The 20,101-nt window shown below is 42.4% G+C and overlaps 1 protein-coding gene across 2 annotated transcripts in view; it reads left to right on the top strand.

The window, feature by feature from the left end:
* Positions 1 to 20,101, top strand: part of NFATC2 (nuclear factor of activated T cells 2) — a 117,942-nt gene that overhangs the window by 74,526 nt on the left and 23,315 nt on the right. For both annotated transcript variants that reach the window (XM_038750147.1, XM_038750146.1), the window contains exon 8: positions 1,692 to 2,387. In XM_038750147.1, the coding sequence (XP_038606075.1) occupies positions 1,692 to 2,387 (696 nt within the window). The remainder of the gene's footprint in view (positions 1 to 1,691; positions 2,388 to 20,101) is intronic.

Below are 20,101 nucleotides of genomic sequence, written 5' to 3'. Positions count from 1 at the left end.
TATAGGTAGCTCTAGGGGTGACAGAGGCAATGCCTCCCCCCCCCCCCCCCCCCCCAGCTTTTTGAGCTTGGACATTCAGCGTTGCTCATTCCAAGTCTCTGACAAGACCCAAGTTACTAGTCAGGGTCCAAAAAGCCCCCTAAAAAGTATCTTTCTGGCTTGCAAGTCTTTTGAAACCTGTCATATGCCTCAGCATCCATCCCTCTTAAAGTGCCTGTCCCCTTTTTGCTTCCTGTGCTCTAAAAGAAAAGGTAGCAAATGCCCCTGTAAGTGTTTCTGGATAAGTCATTTAGTCTGCAACATGATATAAAATCATGTTTAGTGATATCATTTTCAATTCTGTGTTCCATGGGTTAAAAAACTTAGTTTTACTATAAGCCTTTTCAAGTAACATTAGAGAGCTTTCTTCTAGTCAGTTTAGTTTAAATCAAATAAATGTCAGTCATGATGCTGATTACCAATCAGAAACCATTAATGTAATCTGTTTTGGTTTTTTTTTACATTTTCATCATCATGTTTCATTTGGGTTTTCAGTAGGGCAGCCAGTCCTTGCATTTTTTTCACTTGCTCATTTGCATTTTGCATATTCCCAAAACACCACAGTTAGAGGAACCTCATTAAAATATTCTTAAATGGTCTCTTTTATGGTGTGATTCACCATGAAGTTTACACTCCTACCCACCATTCCCTCATTAGACCTCAAATCAACAGAAAGATTTTACCCAGAAAGGAATCCCTGCAACTTTTTGAATAGTCTGCTGAAAATGTTTCGCTTTTCTTCTATCTTTCCTTGTATTTATCTCCAGATGCCTCCTTGTCAGGCCCTCTTTTTCCAGCAATCTTCTATTCACGGAACTTCTTGAAACTTTGGCCCATTTACAAGGTTGTGAGGGGTATATGAAGGGTAGAGGATGTCCTAAGCTTACAGGGAGGAAATAGGGCTGCTTAGCAAGGACGTTATCTCTGGAGACACAAGCCCACAGTTGGCTAGCTAAGACTGAACATCACAGAGTTGCTTAATGGGATATTCAAGACCAGCGGTCCTCTGTCATCCTCAAGGCACACCTGTGCGCTTGAGTAATGTGTTGCCATTGCCAACTTTAAACATTTTTTAATATGTACAAGTGAACTTTCAACATCCCCACCATGTGAAAATGCAATTTGTAAACCAGGACTTTAATGGGCTTTCTGATTACATCTCTGGATGTAATTTGAGAGTTAGAAGAAACTGACACAGAGATAAATCTTAAAAGTAGCCATCTATTGCTGTTTTATTTTTAAAGAAGCCTATTTACCACCCTGAAGTATTATCACCCACATTTTCTACTTTAAAATTTGATGTGGAAATATTCAAAACCTGGATTTGCCCCCTACCCACTCCCGCCATTAGTGCGTCTCATTATGAAGTAGGCTGAAGGAAGACAGTATAGATTTTCAAGGGACTAAATGTATTTATTCATCTGTATAAATGAAGAGCTCACTTACAGTTGGATTAAATCTCTTTAGAGGTGGTTTAGTTTTTGGTCTCTCTCCACCTTGTCATCCATATTTAATTCCAATCATCAGTTCTTTCAAGGCCCTCTTTAATCATTGGCAAAAGGCGGGTACGGTCTCTTATTAGAGCCAGGAAAACCTTCCAATGTTTCTCAACTGCTCATTAAGAATAATGTACTATGCATGCTTTATTCTAGTTCCATCCATCAAAACAGAGCCCATTGATGAATATGATCCTGCCTTAATCTGCAATACAGTACACAGTGGTCTGGGAACAGTAACACAGCCTTACTATTCACAGCACACAATGGTCACTGAATCCCCTTCCTGTCTTGTGGCCACTATGGCTTCCTGCCAGCAGTTGCGTTCAGGTCTATCTCCTCCTGATTCTCGATACCAGCAACAGAATCCAGCCGCTGTAATCTACCAGAGAAGCAAAAGTCTCAGCCCCAACCTCCTGGGCTATCAGCAGTCCACTTTGATGGCCTCACCCATCTCCATTTCAGATGCTCACAGATCGGTGCTAATGCATGCTGGCTCTCCAGGCCAGCCCTCAGCCCTGCTCCATCACTCTCCGGGCAACCAACAGCCTTCTCCGGTGATTCACTATTCCCCCACCAGCCAGCCGCTGAGGTGTGGAACCCACCAAGAATTCCAACACATCATGTGCTGTGAAAATTTTACATCCAATTCAGCCCGGCCCAGTCAGCCACAGGTCAGTCAAGCTCAGAGGATAAGTCCAAGTTCATACTCTGCAGTGATTCAACAGCAGACGGCCACAAGCCCATCAGCCGCCAAAAACGGACCACCGGTCACTGATCAAAAGGAAGCGCTACCAGCCGGAGTCACTATTAAACAAGAACAGAATCTGGACCAAGCATATCTGGATGATGGTAAGAGGTGCTTGTTTTTTTTTTTTCCTACACTGAGAACCCTGTCCTGTTCTGTACAAGAGTCAAATGTGGTCCCTCTCTAAATCACATTTTTCAGAGTGATATGCTGGTGCAGGGTGACACAAAATAATGGGCCCAGGTGGGTGTGTGGGGCTTTTTAAAAGCAATGGGACTCAGAAACACACCACAGAGAAGACTTTGAAGTAGGGTAAGCAGTTGGAGTGAATCTAGGCAGTTTGGCTCTCTTGTGTCTAGCTTTGATTCATATTGTAAGTTTCTCGAAGTTAGAGGCAGTGTTTCATTTTACAGGTGATGAGCCTTCTATATCCTAGGCAACCCTGAATTTCCCATCCTTGCATTTAATGTGCAGCCTTTTGGTGATTGGCACGGAGTGTGGAAATTTTTTAAAAAAACTCTGGGGTGCAAAATGAACTGTGCCAGTGCTGTCCTTTTGATTCCGTTTGCCAAACTCGTTTAGAAGATGGGAAAACTAGAGAGGAATCGCCTCCATTCACCCATCTTCCTTCCCATTCCTTGAGTGCAATCCCACTTTATAAAACTCTTTTGTACATCTTGGGGGTGGAGGGGACCTCACAGAACAGCGTATATATATTGGGACGCAGAATGAATGGAGTGGGGTAAGTGCTGCAGGCAAAACTATGCAGATGTTCTAGATGAACAGTAGCACATTGATGAATGGGAAACAATGGGCTTCTTTTGTTGTGAACCCAATAGATGTAGTTGTTGGGCCCAGTGGAAAACTGGAGGAGAGCTTTATATGTATCCTATCCACTGATTTTTAGATGACTTGGTTTACTAGAAATTGGGCAGATGGGTTATTCCACCGAGGCACCTTGGTCACCACCTGTTTGACAGTTCTTGGGGAGGAAAGGGGGAAGTAATATGCCCTCTAGTCAACGGGGTCATTAAGTTGCATCAGTTGCACTGATAAGTTGCACTAGCACAGTGGAAAGGATGCTGCTCTGAGAATCAGGAGACCTGGGTTCTAATCACAGTTCTGTCTGTGCCTGGCCAATGTGTGTGAAGGTTGCACATGCATCTCGCAATGTGTCACAACCCTGCCCGCCTCCTTGCTCGCTGCACTCTATACCCAGAGGGAACGTGGCTGGCTGGGTGTGAGAGAGCGGGAGTGGTACTGTGCCGTTTCTTTGCAACAGGATCTCAGAGCCGAGGCTCATCCATCACCATCAGGTTCCCCCTTCTAGATGAAGCTGAGGGAAACTGGAACAGGTGCTACTTTTTATAAGAAAAGGAACACATCCTTGTGGGTTTCTTATTTGGGGAAATAAAACCAATTTATTAGTTTACATACAAAAATGTAAACTATTATTCTGAGTAATCAGAAACTTGCAAGGAAGAATTTTATAAGCCCAATAGTAAGTAAACAAAGAAATAAAATTAAAAGAACTCTAGTCATGGGTGCTTGTACAAAACCTTTCTAATATCCCCTCCCGGCATAGTTAGGGTGCAAACACCCAATCAGTTATATTCTAAAACCAAAGAGAACTCTATGTACAGTTGCTTCTCTAGGTATTCCAACTGATACAATCCTAAAACTATCATTACAGTGTTGTTAAAACACACGGTGGTAATCCATTCTGGCATCACTAGACCTTGGTAGAAGCTTGTATTGGATTTTTTGTTTGTTTTCTAGTGGTATTATATGCCAGGCACTGTACTAGGTGCTGGAGTAGATACAAGATAAGTAGGTTGGGCACAATCCATGTCCCACATGGGGCCTACAGTCATAATCCCCATTTTACAGATGAGGTGACTGAGGTACAGAGAAGGTAAGTAACTTGCCCAAGATCACACAGCAAAAAAAGTGGAAGAGCCGGAATTAGAACCCAGTTCCTCTGACTCCCAGTCCTGTGCCCCTTTCACAAGGCCTTGCTGTTTCTCTAGCTGGTTCCGTACCTTAAATTTTGGGCCAAGGACATGGTGTCAAAGCTTTTCGAGACCTGAAAAACTGCAATGGTCTGGATATATTTCAAAATAATAGGAAAGCAAACATTTTGGTCAATTATTCACTCAAGAAAGGAGAGCAGAGTTTCTTTCACCTTTCTAATTGTTCAAAGTTCAGTGGTAAGAATAGACTGTCATAGCCTCGGCTGACTGGAAAAAAGTTCAGATCTTGGGCACGTAACACAACTTAGCACTGGGTACAAGCATAAACTTCCAAGATCATGAATTTCTGAGGGTTTTGCACCTGACAATATTACTTTCTATCGTTAGTAGGCAATAATGGAAACTGGAGGCAAAGAGAATTGGGAGAGGACATCTTTCAGTCTGCCAACTGAAACCATAAAATTGGATTTTCAGTTGATTGTTGTACATTGAATCTCCTATTAAATTATGGCTTCCTAGTTTTCCAAAACCCTTTCCAAACTTGCACCCACATCATTTGCACCTGCGAAGCTGTGGGCTCAATTTTGGCACCAAATCTGGGAGCTCTTCTGATACACATAGCAGATGCTTTCCAACCAACTCATGCATGAAAATTCTGCCCATTTGACATGGTTGATGTTACATAAATTGAGGGTTTTTTTACATTCTTTTTTCTTTTATTCTTAGAGAAAATCAGAATGATGAGGATTTATTTTGATATCTCCGTTTTGCCTTACTTTTATTTACCTCTTCTGCTTACTATCCAGAATGTTTTCACGTCATCTTTAATAGTGGATGCAATTGGAGCCTTTCTCTTGCATAATTCTCCTGTTTATAAAACAGTGACAAGGAGTTAGTGTTTATATATCCCTAATTAGCTCTGGGATCTTTGTGCTGCTGGGACTTTGCTGAAGAATTGTCTCGCATGCTTATGGGTTTTCTGAGATATGCACAGTAACAGTCATCTTTCCCAATTTAAATAACTATTTTCATTTTCATAAAATATCAAAAAGGTCATCAAGGCTAAGGGGACCTATGTTTGAAATGGCTCTCCTGAGTTCTTACTATGGACTTCAAGGCTCTCCTTCCATTTTCTTCAATGTACATATCAGCTCTCTCCACCCCAAACCCCCTAGCGCATACTCTTTGCCCCTCCCAAGATCACCTTCTACTCCTTTTCTGCTGTGTGACCTTGGACAAGTCACTTTATTTCTCTGGGTTAATTCATCTCTGGGCTTCAGTTATCTCATCTGTAAAATGGGGGTTGAGACTGTCAGCCCCACATGGGACAGGGACTATGTCCAACTTCATTTGCTTGTATCCACTCCAGCCCTTATTATTGGTAATAATAATAATAATAAGTACTTGGTGCACTGTACTGTACTAGGCATTGTTGTAATTATACCTTGCCTCTTACCCCTTGCACACACTGTTCTCTAGACTTGAAATTTCATCCCCCAACAAAACCACAGTTCTCCCCATCTTTAAAGTCCTCCTGAACTCCCACACCTTCTGGGAAGCCTTCCCTGATTAGTTCACAACACTCCAGTTACCGTCCTTAGCGCTTAGCTAGCTCCTCCCTATCTTCAGCAGGTATGTACCTATGAGTAGCTTTGATAGTCTATTTATTTGTATATTCAGTTCATCCCACTGTTTCATCCAGTTGCATTTATATTTCTTTCTCTTACATTCTTGTTCTTCTTCCTTCTGTGTGTAAATAATCTCTGCCTGCCTGTTCACCCCATTAGATTGGAAGCACCAGAGAGCAGTGACTGTGTGTTTTTGCTTCCGCTGTGCTCTCGAAGATTTAATACAATGCTTCACATTCTGTAGTTCCTCGATAGTTACCATTGTTGATAATGATTATGTAGGGGCCTTTCAAAACTCGTGACAATCCCCTAGACTCTAAGCTTATTGTGGATAGGGAATATGTCTACCAAGTCTGTTTATTGTACTTTCCCAAGCACTTAGTACAGTACTCTGTGTACAGTAAGCACTCAATAAATAAAACTGATTGGTTGATGCAGTGCTCTGCGCACAGAAAGTGATCAATGAATACAATTTATTTTTTGATTGATCATCTATGGGCGAAGCATTTGGTTTGGGCACTACCTTGAATAACTCCTTCTGTGCTCCTCATAAATATGTTCCCTTCCAAACTCCCTGTCTTCTGATTCTACTATCTCATACTTTTTCTTGTCAATCACTTGGCCACAGTCTTCCCTGTTTTGTTGCTTTGGCTTAGTCCATCTTCTCACATTTTGTTCTTATCTTTCTCTTCCCAATGTTTTCTCCATGCTTGATCATTCTGGTACCCCACTATCCCCTGCATTTTCTCTGCCCTTCTTGTCTCTGCTGATTCCGCTTTTTCCCAAACTCTTGACTCTCCCACTTCTATCCCCTAGCTCATGCTGTTTTCCCAGCTTAGAGCTCTTTCTTCAAATCCAAAAGACCACAGTCTCTTGATAGCCCTCCTTAAAGCCAAATGTCACCAACATGCCAGTGTCCCAGCATATAAAGCTATCAGGCAGTCCTAGGACTTATGTACTTACTTAAAACACTCAACACCTTGTTTTGATTATTTCATTTTTAAACACTCTTATATTTGTCTCCTCCATTAGAGGGTATTCTCCTTGTGGTCAGGGGTCACATCTATCAGTGATAGATCAATCAGTATTAACTGAGTACTTGCTGTGTGCAGAGCTTGAAGAGTACAGTATAACTTGTAAGCAGGATCCCTCTCCACAAGGAGCTTACAATCTCTCAGGGAAGACAGGCACTAAATAATAATAATAATAGTAGTAATAAAAATAATAATAATGGCATTTATTAAGCGCTTACTATGTGCAAAGCACTGTTCTAAGCGCTGGGGAGGTTACAAGGTGATCAGGTTGTCCCACGGGGGGCTCACAGTCTTAATCCCCATTTTACAGATGAGGTAACTGAGGCACAGAGAAGTTAAATGACTTGCCCAAAGTCACACAGCTGACAATTGGCGAAGCCGGGATTTGAACCCATGACCTCTGACTCCAAAACCCGTGCTCTTTCCACTGAGCCACACTGCTTCTCCTAAATAAACTACAGGTAGGAAGCAATGGAGTATAAAGATGTGTACATAAGTGCTTTGGTGGAGCGTACAAGGAGGGCGTGTGAGTACTCATTATTAGGTAACATGGAAATGCTAAAGTGGAAGTTGAAGAGGGGCATGTAGGATAGGGAAATGAGAGATTAATCCGAAAGGCCTCCTGGAGAAGGGGAGATGTGATTTCAGAAGGGCCGTAAAGAGAGGAGTGGGTATTGGTCTACCCGAGGTGAAGGAGGGGGAGGCTTTAGGCAGCTGGGAGGGCGGGGCAATGTCTGTAGAGGAAAAGAAGAGAATGAGGCACAGAGAAGCAGCGTGGCTCAGTGGAAAGAGCCCGGGCTTTGGAATCAGAGGTCATGGGTTCAAATCCCAGCTCCACCAATTGTCAGCTGTGTGACTTTGGGCAAGTCACTTAACTTCTCTGTGTCTGTTACCTCATCTGTAAAATGATCACCTTGTAACTTCCCCAGCGCTTAGAACAGTGCCTTGCACATAGTAAGCGCTTAATAAATGCCGTTAAAAAAAGAGTAGGCTGGGTTAAGAGGACCGGAATTTGTGAGCTAGGGGGAAACAGAAGATGAGTGAGGGTAGCTAGTGGGGAGTGAACTGATGAAGTATCTTAAAGGCAGTGGGTGTTCAATAAATGTCACTGCTACTACTAGTACTTCTAAAAGGCCTCAAACATCTCTAAAAAGCATAATTGAGAAAACAGTTCTGAGTATCTAGTCTGACCTCTTTCTATTAATAACCACCTATGCTAGTTCCATGACTGGTCACATACAATCATAGTAGTGCTGACCAAACTCACTGCCTAACTGAGGAGCCAGAAAGAGCAAACAAAACACCACTGATCTGCTGCTGCTTCCTTCCCTGCCGTATTAAAGAAGAGTTAGTTCTCCCCAAACTTGTCAGGTTGTAGCGCACGTTAAAGGAAGCCAGTTAGGTGTAGGGTATGGGAAGGGGCTACTTAAAATTTTGAGCACCCAGGAATCACCTGTTGAAACAGCCAGGTGCCCTTTCTTCAGTGTCGGAAGAGCCATGGCTATGAATTCAGGTGTTTATTGCCCCAAGAACTCTTGGTTTAGAGGGAAGGGACCCTCTATAAGCACGAATAGTTTTCCAAAAGTTTTCTCAGTGGATCACTCGACACACGACTGCACTCACTAGCCCATCGACAGAATAAGATTCTTGGTGCGAGCCTTTTTAAAAATCCTTCTGCAGAGGTGACTTTCCTTTTTATAAAGTGAGGTGAAGTTGCAATCTGAATCTTGCAGTGTCAATGGAAGGTTTAGGAAGGTCAGTGAATTGGAACCCTAAACCGACTTTCACTAGCAGCTAGGTTCACCACAGCTATGATTTTAAGGTGCTCAGCGAAGACCACGTTGAGCCACCGGAATAGCCACCGAGTTGGGTGCTATTCGTACTGCTCTTCTTCACAGTGTTTTCACCTCAGACTCCCTGGAGGTAGCAGACTGAGCTAACAAAACTATAACTGTCTCTAGCACAGATGAAAGGATTAAAGAGCCCAAAGATCAGGTCCATAACTACTGAAATGAACTCCATGACACCTTTTTTTTTCTTGAGCAAAAGAAAAGGAGGGAAGTGAAGAGAAGAGAATATGACAGTTGTCGTTATTTGAATTCCAGTATCTTCTGTTACGATATAATTGAGACTTTGCCAGTAGTATGGGTGAGTGTCAAGAGGTGTGTGTGTGTGTGCACGCGCGCATACACTTGCACGCATACGAGAGAGAGAGAGAAATTAGGTTGAGGTTTCTTTTGACCATTTTATTTTTAGATGTTATTTTCACATGCAGCCTTCACTCTTCCGGCGAAATGCTTCAAGTTTTTTATCTTTAAATGTGCTTCGTTATCTACAGGTGATCTTGTTCACAAGTATTATCTTGTTGCTAAGGATCTTACACATTCTCAGATCCACTATGACGTGTTGAGTACTACAGACCGATTCTTATCAGATGTCATGTAGTTTGCTGAAATTTGGCAACATATTGCTCAGGAGATGTTGAGGAGGCAAGATTTGGAGAAGGAAATTCCCACCTGTATAATTATACCAGATAAGGTGGTTCACTTTCTGTGGCTTGATAAGAACAAATATTTGCATATAAAAATGTTTTGAGAGGGAGCAGATAAAAGAACATTTTGCTTATAACGCTGGTTGTTTTTCATAGGTGTTCATGAATGATCAAATAGCAATTTGGATTCTATCCTCATGATTCTGCACAAAAGGAACTAAAACCAACTTTTTTTGTCACTGGCTAAATTGTTAGAGGTTTTATTTGAAATATTTACAGTACTGGATTAAACCCTTTTTTCACCAGCAACATATTCAGTACACACTGAAGAAAAAGTCTTTAAATTCAGTAGGTTATTATTTAAATATGATTATTTTGGTTTCTTGACACCTCAAGGCAGTGTGATTTTTGTAGTGGTTCACAGTACGCCTTTTAAACGGAATGTGTCATAGGGGCAGGAGCAAGGACCAGGGGTCGGAGTTCCTTGGTTTTGGCCTAACTTTTGCCATTTCCTTGCTCTAGCACCTCAAAAGTTGGCCGTGCCATATTTACCAGTGAAAAGTACATAATTCCTGACTCCAGGGTTTGGTGGGTGGCTTTGTTGACGTTTGTCAAAATAGGTGCACTCTCTTACTTGGCTTCAAGCTTTGAACACCACTCCACTAGGCACCAACTCCTTCCAATCGCCTCCCCAGATGAATATCTTAGTGTCTGATAAATGGGCAAATGAAAACTACCGAGATAAACAAAACACACTCAAAAAAGTGGAGGAAGGAGGGAAGTGAATGAAGTGATTAAAAACATCATTTTAACTGGCACCTCTTTGTTCTCCCAAGAGAGGAAACTCTAACAGAGGCACTAGAGTGCCCATGGGCAAATAAATCTGTTACACAAAGCATTTCCTGTTCAGAAAGTCATGCTAAGCCTGTCGAGTGTGGGGCTTTTATCCCCCCTAAAAGCTGATGGGATAAGGGGAGATACGCTTCTTTTCTGAGGCCATTTGGGCAGATGTCCCCCACTAGATGAGTCCAGGCAGCCTGGGAACTGAGGCAAGACCAAGTTGGACAGTGTGAGTGTAGAAAAGGTGTACACTCCGGTGGAAACAAAATCTTATCATTTGGCCATGAAGGCGGTTGACTTTTATCAGATTTAGAAAAGGACCTTCCAGATGGCTCTAAACACAAATTTTGATGATGATTTTGAAATTCTAACAAACAATGACATCAAAAGGAATGCTTATGTGCATTTGGGAACTGAGAGCTACTAAACCACAATAAAGTCGGTTCCCAGACTTGCGGTCTGCTTATTCCACAATAAGTGCATTCCGGAGAGCGCGCCTGAATCAGGCAGCAGACAGTCCCCATAAAGAACACAGAAGGGAACATCATTATCCCTTCAAGTCCAGGAATCCATTTGCCAAAAATGAGTCTTTTCTCTCCCTTAGTTGTGCCACATCTACTTTTTTGTCTTCCAATTAGAGTGCACAATTGTGGTTGCTTGTAATTGTCATGTTGAAGATAAAGCAAAGGTTTTATTGTCCTCCTCCACTGTCCTGTTTCCAGGAGAGTTCTGTCAGTTGAATCCTTTATTTTTGGATGATGGTATAACCATTCCACTGGCCCATTGCCAGCATCTTAGATTCTCCTTTAACTTATTTTTAAAAATGCTGAATAGTGGTAAAGTTGAGGATACACATAAAAGAAAAGGGATGGGGGTAATGATTTCCCTATTTGCCAGGGTTTCTATCCCAGAGTGAAAACTGAATAACAGCTAACCCACCCTACAGTCAAAGAAACCCAAGAGTCCATGAATTGGGATGCAGAGGTGCTTAATGAAAAGAGCATGGGTCTACAACTTGTCTGCTTGTGACCTTGGGCAAGGTACTTAGCTTCTCTATTCCTCAATTACCTCATCTGCAAAATGGGGATTGAATCCTCCTCCCTCTGACTTAGACTGTGAACCCCAGGTGGGACAGGGATTGTGTCCAACCTGATTATTTTGTATCTACCCCAGGACTTAGTACAGTGCTTGGTACATAGTAAGTGCTTAACAAATTCTATTAAACAAAAATGGTTGCACTGCAGACCATCCAGCCATATCTTTTGAAACATTCCCGATAATTGGATTTCTGATTTTCGTTGGCTCTTTCATCAACACCATTGATTCAGAAATCTGCATTCGCATAGAGAAGCAGCGTGGCTCAGTGAAAAGAGCCCGGGCTTGGGAGTCAGAGGTCATGGGTTCTAATTCTGGCACGACCACTTGTCAGCTGTGTGACTTTGGGCAAGTCACTTCACTTCTCTGTGCCACAGTTACCTCATCTGTCAAATGGGGATTAATACTGAGCCCCATGTGAGGCAACCTGATCACCTTGTACCCCCCAGCACTTAGAACAGTGTGTCACACATAGTAAGCGCTTAACAAATACCATTATTATTATTATTATTTTAAAATCCCCAATATCCCTAGTTTTCCAGTAGCCACAGTCTCATGCAACTCATGTGATGTGACCCTGCAATCCTGCTAAACTGACATGTTCTCCAAATCCCAGTTGGTGCGGGTCAACCACTTCAAAACTCATTGTTTCCCCAGTCTCGAAACACCCAGCCTCGTCCTCTAGACTGTTTCTTGTGGGTAGGGATTTCATCTAGCATCTCTATTGTACTGTACTTTCCCAAGCTCTTGGTACAGTAATCTGCACATAAAATAAGCACTCAATAGATACCACTGAATGATTGATTGGTAGTTTTCAACAGTGTTCCAATCAAGAGCAGAGTTTCTTTAGGCATTCTTTCCAACTGACAACTCTCTCCTTGAAGAGCCTCTTCATCAGCAAGAGATTTAATAATTGCTGTCTCCTTTGAGGCCCATCTAGTTAAGCTCTCATTGTGAATACACGGTGTGACGTTGCCCCACGACAGATTTGAGAATGACTCAATGCCAAATGGGTGGGAGATACAAACCTTTCCTCGTGATCTTGCACAAGTTCAGTGTTTTTATTGTGAGTAAAGAAATAGGAGGCATTACGTCTGAACCAACTTCAGAGCCAGAGCAACAACCTATGGAGTCAAGTTAACACAGCATCTTTGAAAGAATTGGACAACACCTGCCGATTGCTTTAGCTAAAATGAAACTAGATCTTTGGCAAGGCCAGCTGCATGGAACTATCCATGGCCATTTTACAGCCAAGGGAGCACAGGGAACTAGGTTTTATTACGGTATTGTCTGCATTAAATCAATAAAGTCCCTTATGGCCAGCAACCGGGGACACCTAAAAATGTTTTAAGTTGAAACAGGTGATAAATACAGTTTGTCCTTTACTTAAGATAGGTGTGTGGAGATGAGATTTTAAATTTTGTTTCCAAATTTATACCAGTAGTTCGAAATTTGGTAATGGCCTGAAAGTTGATGGAGGCTTTCAAATATGATTATTATGGAATTTGCTAAGTGCTTACTAAGTACTGGGGCAGATACAAGGTCATCAGGTGGATACAGTCAGTCCCTGTCCCACATGGGTCTCAGAGTCCAAGTTAGAGGGAGAAAAGGTATTTATTCCCCATTTTACAGTTGAGGAAACTGAGGCAAAGAGAATTAAGAGACTTGTTGCAGGTCACACAGAAGACAAGTGACAGAGCCGGGATTAGAACCCAGGTCCTCCGACTCCCAGGCCTGTGCTTTTTCCACCAGGCCGTGCTGCTTCTCAGTATTGATTTAAGTGAAATCAATCAATCAATCATATTTATTGAGCGCTTACTATGTGCAGAGCACTGTACTAAGCGCTTGGGAAGTACAAATTGGCAACATATAGAGACAGTCCCTACCCAACATTGGGCTCACAGTCTAAAAATGAATAAAATGTACATGACTTAACAATTTTCATCTGAATTAACTGCTTTTGCCCATTTGCAGATTCTAGTGGAAGTCCTAAATGCTAAGATCCATGGGCCTTTCCCAAAGTTAGCATCCCAGAAACATTCTGGGGAATTTTTAGTGCAGTCCTGATTAAGGTCAGGGAATTGACCAAAATGACCCACTGTTCTTTGATTCAATAAAGTGGCTTTATTTTCATTTCCCATAGTCATGGGAGTCAGGGGATCTGGATTCTAGTCATGGCACTGTGGAGAATGAAAAGTGAATTCACCCCACTGTCTGAAACCTATCCTTTCACCTCTGGTGTCTGCCACTTGCTTGCTTTCTGTGAGTCCCTTCTTGGTTATCTTCTCCTTTACTTTTCCCTTTTAATAACCAGTATCTTCCACCCTCTCCCCAATTCCCTGGCTCCTGCAATATATCCCTCAGCATAGTCACTCTGCTAGCCTGATGTGAACGGGAAGAGGGAGCAACAGGGAACTCCCCAGAACTTGGGCTTCTTCCTTGAGGTCAGGGTTCAGGGTGCCAGAAGGGGTGGCTTCCCATGCCTCTTTCTGATACATGTGCTATCCCTGACTTAGATTGTAATTTCAAGACAAAACTGTATATGTGAGTAGTAAAAATATCTCCAGACCTTGTCTTGGTTTCTGAGCTAGCTTGGGACTTTGAACATTCCAAGTAACCTTGCCCAGAAAGTTAAAATTCCCTGTATAGGATGTTCCTAGCCAGAGATCAGTGCAGCTTCTTCCATGAAACGAGTTCATGGAAAAGAGCTGGTAGTGAGGAGAAGTTTCATTCCTTATGAGAACTGCAGTGCCGGACAGTGAGCTCGTTATGGGCAGGCAATGTGACCATTTGTTGTTGTATTGTACTCTCCCAAGTGCTTAGTCAATGCTTTGCACACAGTAAGCGCTCAATAAATTCAACTGAATGAATTGAATGGAATCACTGGCTCAGGTAAATTCCCAACAATCACCTAACACAGCCTCAGTGAAAGAGCTGAAAATTGCCCTCTTTCTTCTTTATTTTTTTTTTTACAACAGGCCTCAGCATTAGAGATGCAGTCTAGCTCCTTTCATCTGCTGTTTTCCTTTTCCTTTATTCCTCCACTTTCCCCTTTTCGTGCTAAATCCTTAAGAGCTGCAACTAATATCTCAAGAGATCTGAGAGACTGAGTCCTAGAATGAGACGTGTTATTTATAGAAGGAGCATTCTCAGAACCTGCCCGAGCTTCTAGCCCCCACAGGCATCAGCCAGTTTATATGGCTAACCAAACTGTAAATGTAGATGATGTGAGTGTGTGGGTGTGTAGCACACATGTAGTCCATTTCAAAACTAAGCCTTCCAAGTGGTTGGCTCACCAGTGCAGACCAGTGTCTGCCAGTCAATTGTATTTATTGAGTGCTTACTGTGTGCAGAGTACACAGTACTGAGTTCTTTGGAGAGTTCAGCAGTGCACACCCTGTTTCACCATTGAAATCCATTACTTCGCTTTCTGTCTTACCAAACATGCTCTGGACGCCTGTAATTCTGGAGGAAGGGCATGAAGTAGCAAGTGCAGAATCTATGTGGACATATTTGTATATGCATATATATGTGTTTCTATGCGTCTTTTCCCCCTGTAGACTGTTTTCCCCAGCTCACTATGAACTGTAAGCCCATGGTGGGCAGAGAATGTGTCTGTTAGATTGTTCTATCCTCCCAAGTGCTTAGTACAGTGTTGTGCACAGAGTAAGTGCTCAATAGATATGATTAATTGAATAAATACAATTGGTTGATTGATTCCAGTTATAAAAGGCCAGGGTATAACCTCATTATGGACAGAGAACATATTACCAACTCTTTAGATCCTCTCAGATCTTCCTGGACAATCCCCCATTGTGCTAATGATGATATTTATTAAGGATTTTTTTAAAGCACTTTCTATGTGCCAAACATACTTCTAAGCACTGAAATAGGTACAAAAAAATCAGGTCAGACACAATCCCTTGTCCCACATGGGACTCAGTGTCTAAGAGGAAGGGAGGATAGGTATTTTATCCCCATTTTATAGCTGAGGAAACAGGCACAGAGAAGTGAAGTCACTTGCCCAATGTCACACAGCAGGCCAGTAGCAGTGCCGGGATTCGGATCCAAGGTCCCATGATTCCTATTTACATGCCCTATCCACTGGGACACATTGATGCATGTCATTGCTTTATCCCCAGAGGTAACTTTCCAATCTGTGGCAGCACACTGCGTGCATAGCATTTAAAGAAACTGCCATTGGAATACGGTAGCAGAAGGTTAAGCTGTTATTTGGAGAGTTTTGGGAGAACTTCTGAATGGCACTTAATCTCCTTGCCTGAGGAAGCATTTTGACTTCTTGACTTCTAGAAACAAGTTCTTGAAGAGAGCTGGATCCTGATCAAGTGTGGAGGAGGGGTTGGGTCTGTCACAATACTAGAAAATCTTTATTGGCCCTGTTAAGGAAAAAGAGCATCATTTAGAGTAAATAGCAAATCGAACAAGGTATAAATACTTTTGGTAAAGTTGGAATGTTCCCCATTCATACTCAGAATCAAAACTGTGATCCAGTTCTCGGAGGCCAAAGCTCTGAAGAACAGCATATTTTTTTGTTGTCGTTTGTATTCTTGACATATTGTTTGGTACTGGGTAAGTCACTGGAAAGTGGAGGTGACTAGATAGGGAGATCCAGTGAAGGTGGCTATGCCAATAGGAAAATGTTCTTTAAGCTCTGATAAGAATCTGGAAAGATCAGTCCTTCTGAGCTAATGAGGTGTTGTCCAAAATTCTGAAGTTGAAAGTGAAGCGGCGAGGCCAAGTGGAAAGAACACAGGCCTGGGTGTCAGAGGACTTGGATTCTAATCCCAGCTCTGCCACTTGTCTGCTGTGTGACCTTGGGCATATCACTTAATTTCTCTATGCCTCAATTACCTCATCTGTAAAATGGGGATTAAATCCTTCTCCCTCTGACTTAGACCATGAGCCTTATTATCTAGAGAAGCAGCGTGGCTAGAGAAGCAGCATGGCTCAGTGAAAAGAGCCCGGGCTTGGGAGTCAGAGGTCATGGGTTCAAATCCCGGCTCTGCCAATTGTCAGCTGTGTGACTTTAGGCAAGTCACTTAACTTCTCTGGGCCTCAGTTACCTCATTTGTAAAATGGGGATGATGACTGTGAGCCCCCCGTGGGACAACCTGACCACCTTGTAACCTCCCCAGCGCTTAGAACAGTGCTTTGCACATAGTAAGCGCTTAATAAATGCCATCATTATTATTATTATTATTATTATTACCCCAGCAGTTAGTGCAGCACTTGACACATTGTAAATACTTAGCAAGTACCACAAAAAAGAAAAGTCACTCTCACCCTGAATTTGAGCCAAGCCTCTTTTAGAGAGGTGAAAAACAATGAGTAGTACTCCTTTCCAGTTTTCCATGTTTCCAAAGGCCCCAAAGCACTCCATGGAGCAGTACCTGCTGATGGCTTGTTTTCAGTTCCTTTGTACTCATCTGAGGGAATCGTTGGAAGGAGACCTGAACCCCCATCTAAAGTAAGCTCTAGCCTCAGTACTCCTTCTTCATCTCTGGTCCTGGAAAACTTTCACTCCTCTTAAGTAATAATGATCATTCTATGATTCATTAAGCACTTACTATGGGCCAGGCACTGTTCTAAGGTCTGGGGTAGATGCAAGCTAATCAGGTTGGACACAATCCCTGTCTTAGGTGAGGTTCACCGTCTGAGGGAGTAGGATTTAATCTCCATTTTACAGAGTAAAATAGACTGTTGAGTAAAGTGTTCTGCACTCAGAAAACTCTCAATAAATGCCACTGATTGATTGGTTTTAAGTACTTATTAGGTGCCAAGCACTGTACTGTTATTAGCTGGTCAGACAGTGCTTGAAACATATGAAGCTCAGTCTAAGGGGGAGGAAGCACAGACATTTTAGGCCCATTTTTACAGATGAAGAAACTGAGGCCCAGAGAAGTGAAAGGTCTTGCCCAAAGTCCTTGACTCCCAGCCCATGCTCTCACCACTGTCATTCAGTCATGGTATTTATGGAAAGCTTACTCTGTGCAGGGCACTGTACTAAGCACTTTAGAAAGTACACTACACCTGAGTTCATAGACGTGATCCCTGCCCACGACGAGCTTACAGCCTACAGACCAGGAGGCCATGCTGCCTAAAGGCTGAAATTCCGGTTAGCTGGGGAGTCCCTGACTATGGCATCTGGACAGAAATGCTTTTGGCTGGGGAGCAGATCAGGAAATTAATTTTCTTTTCTTCAGAAACAGTGCCTGCCCTAGCACCCGGCTAGATTAAATTTGTTATGAGAGCAAAACAAGTTCTATGGAAACCATTGTGAAAGGCTGGAGCTGGAGCGACCCAGGAGAGTTGGGGAAAGCCGTTTCTCCTTTTTTGTTGTTGTTGTTTGTAGCGCTTGGCGTGAGCTCACTTTGGCGAAGAAGCTCCAATTTTGCGGGGGACCCAAGAGAACACTCCTCCTTTTCCATACCAGAAATCCAGCCAAGCTGGCACAAATGGCCTTCTCTTTCCAGCTGCTCCCTTCCAAACACACTGCTCCTCCTAAAGATAGTCTTTACAGTGGCCAGGGCTGGTGGAAAACATGAAGCACGAAAGGATTAGTACAGGAATTCATCTGGGCTGACGGACTGGGTTTCCCTCTATAAACAGCCATAGTGTTTTCAACTTCTGGACCTAGCAGCAAGCTCACCTCCCCCTCTTTACGAACCCCTAAGCCAGCCTGGATTTCAGCTGTGGTAACGGACTCTGTTTCTGAGGGTGGAAAAGAGAAACCAACACAGTGCATTTTAAGCTTCCTATATTCTGAGAAATTCACTGGAGAATCATTTGAATTTCAGTCCCTTTCCCTCTGTGGAAAGGGGACTTTGGTTTCCTCTAACCACTGATTTTGCTACAAGGCATGTTAAAGGAATTAATCTAATGGTTTTCTTCCTATAAATCTCAGTACTGAAGTCCATCTTCAGAAAGTGTCCAAGCTGCGGACTCAAAACCATAGGTGCCAATTTGCACATCCTTTTCCTTATAATTTGCCTGGTCTTCATTTAGAGCCAGAATGCTTTGAAATTCCTGCCTCCCCCCTTTCCTTGGAAATTCCTCCATCCCTCCACTTTCCAATCCTCACTCTTTTCCTCTCGGTGCTTTTTTAATTTCAGTGGTCCCTAAAGCCTGGTAAAGCTATTGGCTTTGGGAATTCTAACAATATTTACTTAAGTCTGCACAAGCAAAGTTATAACTGGGATGCTGATTTAAGCCACCGAGCTCAGGACTGTGATACTAACAAGCACTACATTAAATGGGGATTTCTTTTCAAGTGTTTCTTCCCATCTGTTTCTTCATAACCTCTCACATGAATCTCTAATCTGCTGCAAATTTGAAGGTTCACATTCAAACAGAATGAGTCAAAATTAATTAAAAGCATTCCAGATATTAGCAATTATTTCATACTTGAACTTAAATTTGCACTACTGTATTTGAGGTCATAGGGGTTTCCCAAGAGGCGGTGACATTTTGGAAACAGATTGTGTTATGAGTGTAGCATAGCGAAAAGACTCAGGAGACCTGAGTTCCATTCCTGGCTCCACTCACTTACCATGATCACTGTGTGACCTTGAGCATATTACTTATCTTTTCTGTTCCTCAGTTTCCTTGTCTTCAAAATGGGGCTAAAATACCAGCTCTCTTTAAATTGTGAGACCTAAGAGACTGACACTGATGTAATTATCTTGTATCTACCCTAGTCTTTAGTAGTTAAGCACACAGTGAATTGAGAAGCAGTATGGTGTAAGGGAGAGAGTTCTAATCTACCACTTACCTGCTGTGTGACCTTGGACAAGTCACTTCATTTCTTTGTGCCTCAGTTCCCTCATCTGTAAAAATGGGGATTGAGACTGTGAGCCCCACATGGGATAGGGACCGTGTCCTACCTGATTTGCCTGTACCCACCCCAGCACTTAGTACAGTGCCTGGCAACACAGTAAGCGCTTAACGAGTACCATAGTAACAGTAGCCCTGTGTGGGCAGGGATTCTGTCTTTATTGCTGAATTGCACTTTCCACACACTTAGTACAGTGCTCTGCACACAGTAAGTGCTCAATAAATACGACTGAATAAATGAATGAATAATAATAATACAAAACAAATGCCACCATTATTAGTATTAGCTGCCACCATAGAGCTTCTTCAAATTTTACCCTTGGAGACTTCAAGGTTTAACTGACCACTGATTTTCAGTCAGTATCTAGGTGTGACAGATGACCTAGACTCTAGACTGTAAGCTTGTGGACAGGAAAATTACCTACCAATTCTGTTGTATCATACTCTCCCAAGTGCTTAGTACAGTGCTCTGCACACAATAAGCACTCAAAAAACACTATTGATTGATTGATTGACTGACTGGCCCATTTTGGAATTGCCTTTTTTTTTTTTTTTTTTACACTCAGGCACCAGTTCCTGGATTGTCTTCCTAATCCTGCTTGCATTTGCCTGATTCATAATTACACATTCATGCACAGTGAAAATCCTTCCACTTTATTGAGTTTGTCCATTTATTTATAAGAGGAGATAACCGTGTTTTCTTATTCATGATTGGGGATCTGAAAGTTCTTTGTAGATTACTGGGGAAGGAGCACTACGAAACATTTAAATAAAATACATTTGGTTAAGGGCACAGAGAGTACTACATGCAAATTCTAAACATTCTTACTGTACCCTGTAAGCACTAGATATTCACCCCACCCTCAGCCCAACAGCACTTGGGTGCAAATCAAAGTGAAAGGA

This window comes from Tachyglossus aculeatus, chromosome 8 (assembly GCF_015852505.1).
Source record: "Tachyglossus aculeatus isolate mTacAcu1 chromosome 8, mTacAcu1.pri, whole genome shotgun sequence".
Classification (NCBI taxonomy): domain Eukaryota; kingdom Metazoa; phylum Chordata; class Mammalia; order Monotremata; family Tachyglossidae; genus Tachyglossus; species Tachyglossus aculeatus.
This window is presented reverse-complemented; position numbering and strand designations above follow the sequence as displayed.